The following is a 13,239-nucleotide window of genomic DNA, read 5'->3' as shown; positions in this document are numbered from 1 at the left end:
AGGGGAAAAATTTAATAGGAATCTGAGGGGTAACTTTTTCACACAGAGGGTGGTGGGTGTATGGAACAAGCTGCCAGAGGAGGTAGTTGAGGCTGGGACTATCTCATCGTTTAAGAAACATAGAAACATAGAAAATAGGTGCAAGAGGAGGCCATTCGGCCCTTTGAGTCAGCACCGCCATTCATTGTGATCATGACTGATCATCCCCTATCAATAACCCGTGCCTGCCTTCTCCCCATATCCCTTGACTCCACTAGCCCCTAGAGCTCTATCTAACTCTCTCTTAAATCCATCCATTGACTTGGCCTCCACTGCCCTCTGTGGCAGGGAATTCCATAAATTCACAACTCTCTGGGTGAAAAAGCTTTTTCTCACCTCATTCTTAAATGACCTCCCCAGGTGCATAAACAGTTGGACAGGTACATGGGTACGACAGGTTTGGAGGGATATGGACCAAGCGCAGGCAGGTGGGACTAGAGTAGGTGGGACATTGTTGGCCGGTGTGGGCGAGTTGGGCCGAAGGGCCTGTTTCCACGCTGTATCACTCCATGACTGTATGTGAGAATAAAGTATTTCATTCATTCATTCATTTATTCTTACCCAGTCTCGAGAGTATGAAGAGGCAGTGTGAATGAATGAGGCTACTCTGAACTTTGGGAAAAGAAATCAATTTCAGGTACTTAAGCAATGACTCCAAAACTAAGTGGTTCGATCACCCTGAACTAACACACAGGTATTAATGGATTAGTCTCTCCTTGACGGCAGAAGGTTTCAATATGTGTCACCGTGCAGATCTTTGATAGCTGCATAATGAGGGACCTTGCGTATATTGCACCTCGGCAGATTCACGCCGACTCTGAAATTTAAGTGGCAATGCAAAAAAGAAAAAAATCGCGAGACCTCATTGAAGGTTATCGAATAATGAAAGACTTGGATCGAGTGGAGAGGATGTTTCCACTAGTGGGACAGTCTTGGACTAGAGGTCACAGCCTCGGAATTCAAGGACGTTCCTCCAAACTCTGCCACAGAGGGTAGTCGAGGCCAGTTCATTGGCTATATTTAAGAGGGAGTTAGATGTGGCCCTTGTAGCTAAGGGGATCAGAGGGTATGGAGAGAAGGCAGGTACGGGATACTGAGTTGGATGATCAGCCATGATCATATTGAATGGCGGTGCAGGCTCTAAGGGACGAATGGCCTACTCCTGCACCTAATTTCTATGTTTCTATGAGGAGGGATTTCTTCAGTCAGAGGGTGGTGAATCTGTGGAATTCTTTGCCAAAGAAGGCTGTGGAGGCAAAGTCAGTGGATATTTTTAAGGCAGAGAGAGATAGATTCTTGATTAGTACGGGTGTCAGGGGTTATGGGGGGAAGGCAGGAGAATGGGGTTGAGAGGGAGAGATAGATCAGCCATGATTGAATGGCGTAGTAGACTTGATGGGCCGAATGGCCGAATTCTGCTCCGAGAACTTGTCGTAAAATGCACGTCAAATGTCTCTGAATTCAGCACTACAATGAAGAGGGCTTTGGAAGATTGGGCTGATACAACAAACTATCAGCAACTGATCTACTGCAGGTGTTTAAGAAGGAACTGCAGATGCTGGAAGATCGAAGGTAGACAAAAGTGCTGGAGAAACTCAGCGGGTGCAGCAGCATCTATGGAGCGAAGGAAATAGGCACTGAAGAAGGGTTTCGGCCCAAAACGTTGCCCATTTCCTTTGCTCCATAGATGCTGCTGCGCCCGCTGAATTTCTCCAGCACTTTTGATCTACTGCAGGAATTGAAATTCCACCACAGTCAATGTGTAAAGGGACACATGGTGGTGGAGTAACTCAGCAGGACAGGTAGCATCTTGGACTTTCAGCGTTTTTGGCATACAGTATGGATCCCTGTACGCCAGCACTATCCTGCACACCAGGGATGATTTATATTTTTTACCGACGCCAATCAACCGACAAAACCTGCACGTCTTTGGAATATGGGAGGAAACCGGAGCAGCCGGAGAAAGCCAACGCAGGTCACAGGGGAAAATGTGTGAACTGTATATAGACAGCACCCCACAGAGTCAGGGTCGTATCCGGGTCTCTGGCGCTGTGAGGCAGCAACTCTACCGCTGCGCCACCCTGCCGCGACAGATGGCACAATGGGCTAAGTGTTCGGCTGGCAACCGGAAGGTAGCCGGTTCGAATCCCGCTTGGAGTGCATATTATCGTTGTGTCCTTGGGCAAGACACTTCACCCACCTTTGCCTGTGTGTGAATGTGTGTGAGTGACTGGTGGTGGTCGGAGGGGCCGTAGGCGCAGATTGGCAGCCACACTTCCGTCAGTCTGCCCCAGGGCAGCTGTGGCTACAGAAGTAGCTTACCACCACCGAGTGTGACTGAGGAGTGAATGAATAATGTGATGTAAAGCGCCTTGAGTATTAGAAAGGCGCTATATAAATTCCATCCATTATTATTATTATTATTATTATCTCTGGAGAACATGTTTCTACCTATCACTTGTGGCGCAGCGGTAGAGTTGCTGCCTCACAGCGCCAGGGACCCGGGTTCGATCCTGACTACGGGTGCTGTCTGTACGGAGTTTGCACCTTCTCCCCGTGACCTGCGCGAGTTTTCTCCGGGTGCTCCGGTTTCCTCCCACACTCCAAAGACGTGCAGGTTTGTAGGTTAATTGGCTTCTGTAAATTGTCCATAGCGTGTTGGGTAGAACTAGTGTGTGGGTGATTGTTGGTCGGCGTGGACTCGTTGGGCCAAAGGGCCTGTTTCCACGCCGTATCTCTAAACTAAACTGAGGGCCCAAACTCAAAATGTCGCCTGTCTATGTCCACCAGAGGTGCTGCCCGACCCGCTGAGTTACTCCAGCACTTGGTAGTCCAAGCATGATTCCAGTTCCTCGCACCTACTCTGTGAATGAAACGGAGTGCAAGAGATCGTCTCATTAGCCCCGATGCCTGAAATAGTCCGTAAGTCTATGCATCAAATCCAAGGTAACTTATCACACAGCAAAACAAAGGAATCACACAAGAAAACTGATCTCTTACTATTCGGAAAAGATGCCATCAATTTCAGGACGTGGGCAAATGTTGTTCAAGAACGCTTGGAATACATCAGGTGTGAAATTTTCTTGTGGAATGGAGTCATTCTGCAGAGGGCAAGGATTAAAAAAAAAACGTTAATTTCTATTAGGAAAATAATGCCTTCATAAGAAATTAATTTCAGCTACATTTTGTACAGACAGAAATGAACGGGTCCAAGATGGTTCAGTTGAGTTCAATGCAGTGACCTGCATTTTTGTTCAGTTCAGTTTATTGTCACGTGTATCGAGGTCGAGTGAAAAGCTTTTGTTGCGTGTTGACCACTCAGCGGAAGGACGATACATGATTACAATCGATCCATATCCCAGTGTATAGATACATGATCAGGGATAAGAGATAAGGAATACTACAAGACCAACAACAGATGTGATGGGAGACTTTAATACTGCCATTTCTATCACAAGGGCAGCACGGTGGTGCAGCAGTAGAGTTGCTGCCTTACAGTGCTCACAGCGCCAGAGACCCGGGTTCAATCCCGACTACGGGTGCTGTCTGTACGGAGTTTGTACGTTCTCCCCGTGACCGGCGTGGGTTTTCTCCGAGATCTTCGGTTTCCTCCCACACTCCAAAGACGTACAGGTTTGTAGGTTAATTGGCTTGGTATAAATGTAAATTGTCCCTAGTGTGTGTAGGATAGTGTTAATGTGCTGGGATCGCTGGTCGGCGCAGACTCGATGGGCCGAAGGGCCTGTTTCCACGCTGTATCTCTAAACAATATTCTGAGAAGATTCAGTTAAGCTTAGGGCCTCGAGATCTAGAGGGGCCTACTCACCTTGCTGCCTCACCGGATCCGTCGAACCTCGTCGCTCCACCGACCATCCGCCCACCGGGACCTCCTAAACGTTGCCCGCTAACCCTCACCACTCCACCGCCCTCCAGCAGCCCGCAGCCATTGCCTTCCCTGCAGCCTGGACTCAGCACCGGGCCTGAAGTTTCCACGCTGCAGATTCCCACTCCCCCGGGTTTGACTGCGCTGGGTCTTAGTGCTAGCCCCCCCAACCCTGGTAATCTCAGTGGCTGTTCCACTAGGTCTTTCCCATCCCCCTCAAATCATATGACCCCAGCTCTTCCCCACCCACACTACAGTCCTCATACCCCCCTACCCCCTGACCACCCACCACCCCTCCTGGTAAGGCATCGCCCGTTCCGCGGTGAATCCAATATGTATTTTAAAACCAACTGTTTAATGACAACATACAGTTGGATCTAAAAGTGTCACACTGCCACTGTCGGGTAGCCATGGTCCTCTAGTCGTGGGGGTGGGGGATTGGGAGGGGGGGACTCACAAGTGAAATAGCTTACGGCCTCTCTTCATCTAAATCCGGCCCTGCCATCCCTGCACAATAACACTATCCTACACACACTAGGGACAATTTACGTTTCTACCAAGCCAATTAACCCAAAAAATCTAACTTCACGTAACCCTTGCTTTCCATCTCTCTCTATCCCTCCCCCTTCCCAGTTGTCCGACCAGTCTTACCGTCTCCGACTACATTTTATCTCAGTTTGCTTTGTTGTCACCTTCTCCCAACTAACAATGATATATTCTACATTTTCCTTGCTCTCCATTCCCTTTGTCCCGTTTTCATACCTTTCACTTCCTTATCTATGCATCTCCCTCTCCCCTGACATCAGACTGAGGAAGGGTCTTGACCCGAAACGTCACCCATTCCTTCTCTCCAGCGATGCTGCCTGACCCGCTGAGTTACTCCAGTATGTTTTGTCTATCTTTGGTTTAAATCAGCGTCTGCAGTTCCTTCCTACACCTAAACTACAAACCTGTACGTCTTTGGAGTGTGGGAGGAAACCGAAGATCTCTGAGAAAACCCACGCGGGTCACGGGGAGAACGTACAAACAGGCAGCACCCGTAGTCAGGATCAAACCCGGGTCTCTGGCGCTGTATAAAGGGCCTGTCCCACTGTACGAGGTAAATCAAGAGTTCTCCCGTGCTCTAACCTGATTCGAGCTTGTGTAATGTACGTAGCGGGTACGTAGGAGTTCGTGGATGTCACGTAGCGGCTCGTATGAGTAACGGTGGGTACTCGGGAAATCCCGTAAAACTAGGGACGTTTTTTCAACACTGGTCGGACAACTGGGAAAGGGGAGGGATAGAGAGAGATGGAAAGCAAGGGTTACGTGAAGTTAGATATTTTGGGTTAATTAGCTTGGTAGAAACGTAAATTGTCCCTAGTGTGTGTAGGATAGTGTTATTGTCCACGAGTAAAGAAATACTTGTGATGGAAAAAATTGTTACTTTTTACTCGTACAAGTCCCTACGTACCCGCTACGTACATTACGCTACGTCTTGGTGAGACCACACCTGGAGTATTGCGTACAGTTTTGGTCTCCTAATCTGAAGAAAGACATTCTAGCCATAGAGGGAGTACAGAGAAGGTTCACCAGACTGATTCCTGGGATGTCAGGACTTTCATATGAAGAAAGACTGGATAGATCCGGCTTGTACTCGCTAGAATTTAGAAGATTGAGGGGGGATCTTATAGAAACGTAACAAAATTCTTAAGGGGTTGGACAGACTAGATGCAGGAAAAATTTCCTGATGTTGGGGAAGTCCAGAACTAGGGGTCACAGTTTAAGGATAAGGGGGAAATCTTTTAGGACCGAGATGAGAAACACATTTTTCACACAGAGAGTGGTGAATCTCTGGAATTCTCTGCCACAGAAGGTAGTTGAGGCCAGTTCATTGGCTATATTTAAGAGGGAATTAGATGTGGCCCTTGTGGCTAAAGGGATCAGGGGGTATGGAGAGAAGGCAGGTACAGGATACTGAGTTGGATGATCAGCCATGATCATATTGAATGGCGGTGCAGGCTCGAAGGGCCGAATGGCCTACTCCTGCACCTATTTTCTATGTTTCTGTATTACACAAGCTCGAATTGGGGGAGAACTCGGGAGAACTCTTGAATTACCTCGTACAGTGGGACAGGCCCTTAAGGCAGCAACTCATCTGCTGCGACACTGTGCTTTTTAAGGCAGAAAGAAACAGATCTAACAGAAACTCAACGGCAGACAACAGATGAGATGGGAGATTTAAATACTGCCATTTCCCTGACAATATTCCACGAAGATACAATGTCAGTGTCATTAAGAAACAGCTGTATCTCACGCTGACTACAAAACATACAATTTAAATTCACAGCTTTCCCCAGTATTTACTGCAGTGGAAGGAAGGAAAATATTTTAAACCCATCTTGAGGTAGAAAACATCTTCAATGTTTGCAGTAAATGTATTTATTTTCTGCCAACATAATCATGTCTCCGGGGACGTGATGTAAATAGTAAATCGTTCAGGAAATGTTGAATAGAAAAAATAGATGACATTGCACACATTCAACAATTGGAACTCAGAATAGAAACCTTCTTGTTAATTTATTGTGGCCTTTACTTTGCAAGGAACAGCAACAAAAAAACGCATGAAGCCTAAACGGCGGCACAGTTGCTGCATCACAGCGCCAAAGTTCGATCCCGACTACGGGCGCTGTCTGTACGGAGTTTGTACGTTCTCCCCGTGACCTGCGTGGGTTTTTCTCCCACACTCCAAAGGCGTACAGGTTTGCAGGTTGATTGGCCTGGTATAAAATGGAAATTGTCCAGCTTGCCCACACCTGCACCCGCAGGGAACTGGGGAAACGTGCAAACTCCGTACAGACAGCACCTGAGGTCAGGATCGAACCCGGGTCTCTGGGGCTGTGAGGAAGCAATTTTACATTTGTGGAACAGGAACCAGCGATCTCGGAGAAAACCCACGCGGGTCACGGGGAGAACGTGCAAACTCCGTACAGACAGCACCCGTAGTCTGGACTGAAGTTGGGTCTCTGGCGCTGTGAGGCAGCAACTCTACCGCTGCGCCACTGCGGACGGTGGGGGGAGGGGAGGGGAGAGGGGAAGGAGGGGGGGGAGCGTAGGAGGAGAGGGGGGGGGGGGGAGGAGGGAGGGATGCAATAAGAAACAGAGATAAACAATTCTTAAACAAACTGCCAGAGGAGCTCAGTGGGTCAGGCAGCGTCTGTGGAATGAAATGGACAGATGGGACTTTTGGGTCAACTCAATACCATTTTCATATCTCTCGTTCCTCTCTCCCCTGACTCCCAGTCTGAAGAAGGGTCTCGACCAAGAACCGTCACCCATTCCTTTTTCTCCAGAGAGGCTGCCTGACCCGCTGAGAGTTACTCCGGCATTTTATGTCTGTCTTCGGTGTAAACCGGCATCTAGTAGTCCCTTCCGACACGGGTCTATCCAGCAGTTTTGTTATTTTGCTCAAGATTCTAGCAACCGCAGTCCCTTGTGACCATGTGAAAAAAAAATCTTTGCATTTCACAAAACACAGTGCAGTGGTTATTAGCATGGAAATTATTATTCTCTTGTTACAGGCAAAATCAAATGAATGTTTGCTGCCAATTCATAAACCCATCTATCAAGGCAGACGCAAACCCAACAATAGCATACTTCCCAGCAAATTATTCAAGCAATATAAATTACATTATATATTAGCCGAAAATAAATCAAGGCACTCAGGAGATATGTTTTCTTCTGCTCAATCTCCACTCCAAATTAACATGACCTATGGAAAGTCTTTGAAAGGGTGCAGATTGCCTTCACTATTTTGATATTTTGTTTGCCTTGCTTGACAATAGACAATAGGTGCAGGAGTAGGCCATTCGGCCCTTCGAGCCAGCACCGCCATTCAATGTGATCATGGCTAATCATCCACAATCGGTACCCCGGTCCTGCCTTCTCCCCATATCCCTTAACGCTGCTATCCATTAGAGCTCTATCTAACTCTCTCTTGAAAGCATCCAGAGAACCGGCCTCCACCGCCCTCCGAGGCAAAGAATCCCACAGGCTCACAACTCTCTGTGTGAAAAAGTTTTTCCTCATCTCCATTCTAAGTGGCTTACCACTTATTTTTAAACTGTGGGCCCTGGTTCTGGACTCCCCCAACATCGGAAACATGTTTCCTGCCTCTAGCGTGTCCAAACCCTTAACAATCTTATATGTTTCAATAAGATACCCTCTCATCCTTCACAAGCCCAGCCGCTCCATTATCTCAGCATATGACAGTCCCGCCATCCCGGGAATTAACTTTGTAAACCTACGCTGCACTCCCTCAATAGCAAGAATGTCCTTCCTCAAGATTATTTAGATTATTTAGACTTTTAGTTAAAGTCATAGAGTTATCCAGTGTGGATAGACATAAAATGCTGGATCAGCACAGCAGGACAGGCAGCATCTCAGGAGAGAAGGAATGGGTGATGTTTCAGGTCGAGACCCTTCTTCAGACTGAGAGTCAGGGGAGTGGGAGCCTGGAGATACATTTCCTTGTCATCGTCTGCTTTGATCTGTCGTTTTCACACCTTACCGTGCATACCTCTAGACGTCCTCTCCCCCGATTCTCAGTCAGATGGAGGGTCTCGACCCGAAACGCCACCCATTCCTTCTCTCCAGAGATGCTGCCTGTCCCACTGAGTTACTCCAGCATTTTGTGTCTATCTTCGGCGTAAACCAGCATCTGCAGTTCCTTCCTATACATACAGGTGGAAACAGGGCCTCCTTCCCAACTTGCCCACACCGGCCAACATGTCCCAGCTATACCTGCCTGCATTTGACCCATATCCCTCTAAACCTTGTACCTGCCTAACAGTTTCTTGTACATATACCTGCCTAACAGTTTCTTAAACATTGCAATACTCCCTGCCTCAACTGCCTCATCTGGCAGCTTGTTCCATACACCCACCAACCTTTGGGTGAAAAAGCTACCCCTCAGATTCTGATAAAAGCTTTGCCCCTTGAACCCATGCCCACTGTTTCTCGATTCCTGTACTCTGGGCAAGAGACTCTGTGCGTCTCCCCGATCTAATCCTTGTGCGATTTTGTCTGAACAATTTGTTATAACAGGATCGTGTTGTGTTGACAATATCTAACGGACGTGTGTGAGCGGGCAGCTCAATAGCTTGGAGGCAATCCGCAGTGATCTACTCACCAGCATTCTACTGACTTGCCTTTGTGTATTGATAATAAAAAAACAATTAGGTGCGAGGACACCTAATTCTGCTATTGTATTTTCTTACATCCTTCATTGATTGTAAACTTACACTTCGAATGAATTAAGGCTGTAAATGTATTGGATAAACGTTGGCTGATCGACTCAGAGAGTCATATAGTGTGGAAACGGGCATTTCGGCCTAACTTGTCCACACCGCAAGTGATTTTTCTTCAGTTAAGGGCCTGTCCCACTTGGCGATTTTTTCGGCGACTGCCGGCCGGCGTCATTGACGGACGTTTCGGGGTCGCCGAAAGATTTTGAACATTTCAAAATCCAGCGGCGACAAAAAAATATTGCGACACTCGAGGAAACGCCACGTGTCAATACGTCATCACGCGGCAAATTTTTCGGTGACCTGATACGTCAGTCAATGATGCCGGCAGCCACCGAAAAAAAATTGCCAAGTCGGACAGGCCCTTAACTACATCAAACTGTATAAAATCATGAGAGGAATAGATCGGGTTGAAGCACAGTAGAGAGCATGCTGACCGGTTGCATCGTGGCTTGGTTCGGCAACTTGAGCGCGCTGGAGAGGAAAAGACTACAAAAAGTAGTAAACACTGCCCAGTCCATCATCGGCTCTGACCTCCCTTCCATCGAGGGGATCTATCGCAGTCGCTGCCTCAAAAAGGCTGGCAGTATCATCAAAGACCCACACCATCCTGGCCACACACTCATCTCCCCGCTACCTTCAGGAGCCCGAAGACTGCAACGACCAGGTTCAGGAATAGCTACTTCCCCACAGCCATCAGGTTATTAAACTTGGCTCGGACAAAACTCTGAACATTAATAGCCCATTATCTCCTTATTTGCACTTTATCAGTTTATTTATTCCTGTGTGTATATATTTATACAATGGTATATGGACACACTGATCTGTTCTGTAGTCATGCCTACTATGTTCTGTTGTGCTGAAGCAAAGCAAGAATTTCATTGTCCTATCTGGGACATGACAATAAATTCTTGAATCTTGAATCTTGAATGTATTGTCTTTCTGCTGACTGGATAGCACGCAACAAAAGCTTTTCCCTGTACCTCGATAGACGTGACAATAAACTGAATTGAAACTGAAACTGAAAAACATCCCCCGCTTCCAATATACTTTCCAAAAAACCTTTGCAAGGTTTTTTTTAGCTTCAGCTTTTATACTTACATCAGAACAAAATGTACCATTCAGAACAATACTTTTTTTAAAACCACTTTGGAGGTCACAAAACAGATCTGACAAATGACTAATATTATGTATAGGAAGGAACTGCAGATGCTGGTTTAAACTGAAGATAAAACAAAAAGCTGGAGTAACTCAGCAGGACAGGCAGCATCTCTGGAGAGAACGAATGGGTGATGTTCCGGGTCGAGACCCTTCTTCAGACTGGAGGGTCCGAAGACATGTCTTGACCAGAAACGTCGCCCATTCCTTCTCTCCAGAGATGGGTTTTTTCCCGCTTTTTGTGTCGAAATGACTAATATTAATTGAATCAGGAAAGATGATTAAAATCTGAATGAGCGAGGTCCCAATACTATAAAAGAGAATGTTCAGTGTTGTAGTGGATGCTTTGTACTTTGTGGCCAGGACTCGAGGGCCTGAGCTATCGGGAGAGGTTGAGCAGGCTGGGTCTCTATTCCCAGGAGCGCAGGAGGATGAGGGGTGATCGTAAAGAGTCATAGAGCGATATAGTGTAGAAACAGGCCCTTCGGCCCAACTTGCCACACCAGCCAACATGTCCCAGCCACACTAGTCCCACCTGCCTGTGTTTGGTCCATATCCCTCCAAACCTGTCCTATCCATGTACCGGTCGAACTGTCTCTTAAAAGTTGAGATAGTCCCAGCCTCAACTATCTCCTCTGGCAGCTCGTTCCATACACCCACCACCCTTTGTGTGAAAAAGTCACCCCTCAGATTCCTATCTTTTCCCTTTCACCTTGAACCTATGTCCTCTGGTCCTCGATTCCCCTACTCTGGGCAAGAGACTCTGTGCATCTAAAAGCAGTGGAAAATTAGCATCTTAGAGGTGGAAAAAAAATAATAAGAGGAATAGATGAATTTCAATTTGAATTTGAATTCCTTTATTGAATTCCTTTATAGGGTGAATGCAGTCTTTTACCCAGAGTAGGGGAATCGAGGACCAGAGGACATAGGTTCAAGGTGAAGGGGAAAAGATTTAATAGGAATCTGAGGGGTAACATTTTTACACAAAGGGTGGTGGGTGTATGGAATGAGCTGCCAGAGGAGGTTGTTGAGGCAGGTACTATCGCAACGTTTAAAAGGTACATGGATAGGATAGGTTTGGAGGGTTAGGTGCATGGACAGGTATGTGGATAGGATAGGGCCAGTATGGCCGGTATGGGCAAGTTGGGCCGAAGGGTCTGTTTCCATGCTGTATCACTCCATGACTCCACCTGAACACTTCACTAAGGACATGCTCAAAGCCCAATAGTTTTTTGTTGAGTTTATTCTGTGTTCAAGCCAGAATAATCAGAAGCTAGTGAGATGCAAATTTAACAAAGCACAGCATCTTACACAGCAACTTGCCAACTTCTCCTGTATCAGTTTGCCAGACATTGCCACGATGAAAAAAAAGTGAAAGTTGCCCCTACGAGAATTGTACATTAAAATACACTTGGAATGTAGAAGCAAGGAATAGCAGATGCTGGTTTACAATAAAAAGGAGCTGGAGTATCTCAGCGGGTCAGGTAAAACGTGCAGATTCTTGATGGGGAGAAGGCAGGAGAATGGGGTTAGGATGGAGAGATAGATCAGCCATGATTGAATGGCGGAGTAGACCTGATGGGCCGAATGGCCTCATTCCACTACTATTCCTGGGATGGCAGGACTTTCATATGAAGAAAGACTGAATAGACTCGGCTTGTACACGCTAGAATTCAGAAGATTGAGGGGGGATCTTATAGAAACTTACAAAATTCTTAAGGGGTTGGACAGGCTAGATGCAGGAAGATTATTCCTGATGTTGGGGAAGTCCAGAACTAGGGGTCACAGTTTAAGGATAAGAGGGAAGTCTTTTAGGACCGAGATGAGAAAATCATTTTTTACACAGAGAGTGGTGAATCTGTGGAATTCTCTGCCACAGAAGGTAGTTGAGGCCAGTTCATTGGCTATATTTAAGAGGGAGTTAGATGTGGCCCTTGTGGCTAAAGGGATCAGGGGGTATGGAGAGAAGGCAGGGATGGGATACTGAGTTGGATGATCAGCCATGATCATATCGAATGGCGGTGCAGGCTCGAAGGGCCGAATGACCTACTCCTGCACCTATTTTCTATGTTTCTATATTTCTATTCCTTATGACCTTATAACATCTCTGGAGAACATGCATAGGTGGCATTTTGGGACCCTTCTTCAGACCAACTGTAGGGAAGGGGGAAAGGGGTGGGGAAATAAATGTTACATGGATAGGACAGGTTTGGAGGGATATGGACCCAACCCAGGTAGGTGGGACTGGTGTAGCTGGGACATTGTTGGCCAGTGTGGGCAAGTTGGGCCGAAGGGCCTGTTTCCACGCTGTATCACTCTATGACGTACAATCGAGCCATTTACAGTGCACAGATACATGATAAAGGGAATAGCATTTAGTGCAAGTTAAAGCCAGCAAAGTCCAATTCAATCAGGAGTCAACAGTTGTGTTATTGTTAATAGACACAAAATGCTGGAGTAACTCAGCGGGGACAGGCAGCAGCTCTGGAGAGAAGGAATGGGTGACATTTCAGGTCGAGACCCTTCTTCAGACTATTATTATTATTATTATTATTATTGTAAAAGCCCTGTCCCACGGTACGAGTTCATTCCAAGAGCTCTCCTGAGTTTGCCCTGATTAGAACTCTGAGATTTGCGGTAATGGCCACTCGTCGGTACTCGGGGCTCTCGTGGACATTTTTCATCATGTTGAAAAATCTTTGCGAGTCTTCCCGTGCTTACCTGCCGTTAGCGAGTCTTCCTGTGTCCCTGCCGTTAGCGCTAAGAGGTCCCCGAGCTCCGACGTACCCGCTACGTTCATTCTCCGTGCTTACCACGGGTTTGATTTTTTTTTAACTCGGGAGAGCTCTTGGAATGAACTCGTACCATGGGACA

The 13,239-nt window shown here is 46.9% G+C and overlaps 1 protein-coding gene across 1 annotated transcript in view; it reads right to left on the bottom strand.

The window, feature by feature from the left end:
* plcb1 (phospholipase C beta 1) overlaps positions 1–13,239 on the bottom strand; it is a gene marked incomplete at its 5' end in the record, with an annotated part of 446,201 nt that overhangs the window by 162,346 nt on the left and 270,616 nt on the right. Inside the window, one exon of the mRNA XM_033026421.1 lies at positions 3,040–3,140. Coding sequence (XP_032882312.1) covers positions 3,040–3,140 — 101 coding nt within the window. The remainder of the gene's footprint in view (positions 1–3,039; positions 3,141–13,239) is intronic.

This window comes from Amblyraja radiata, chromosome 8 (assembly GCF_010909765.2).
Source record: "Amblyraja radiata isolate CabotCenter1 chromosome 8, sAmbRad1.1.pri, whole genome shotgun sequence".
In the NCBI taxonomy this organism is placed as follows: Eukaryota; Metazoa; Chordata; class Chondrichthyes; order Rajiformes; family Rajidae; genus Amblyraja; species Amblyraja radiata.
The sequence above is the reverse complement of the archived record's forward strand: the minus strand, read 5'-3'. Positions and strand labels throughout refer to the sequence as shown.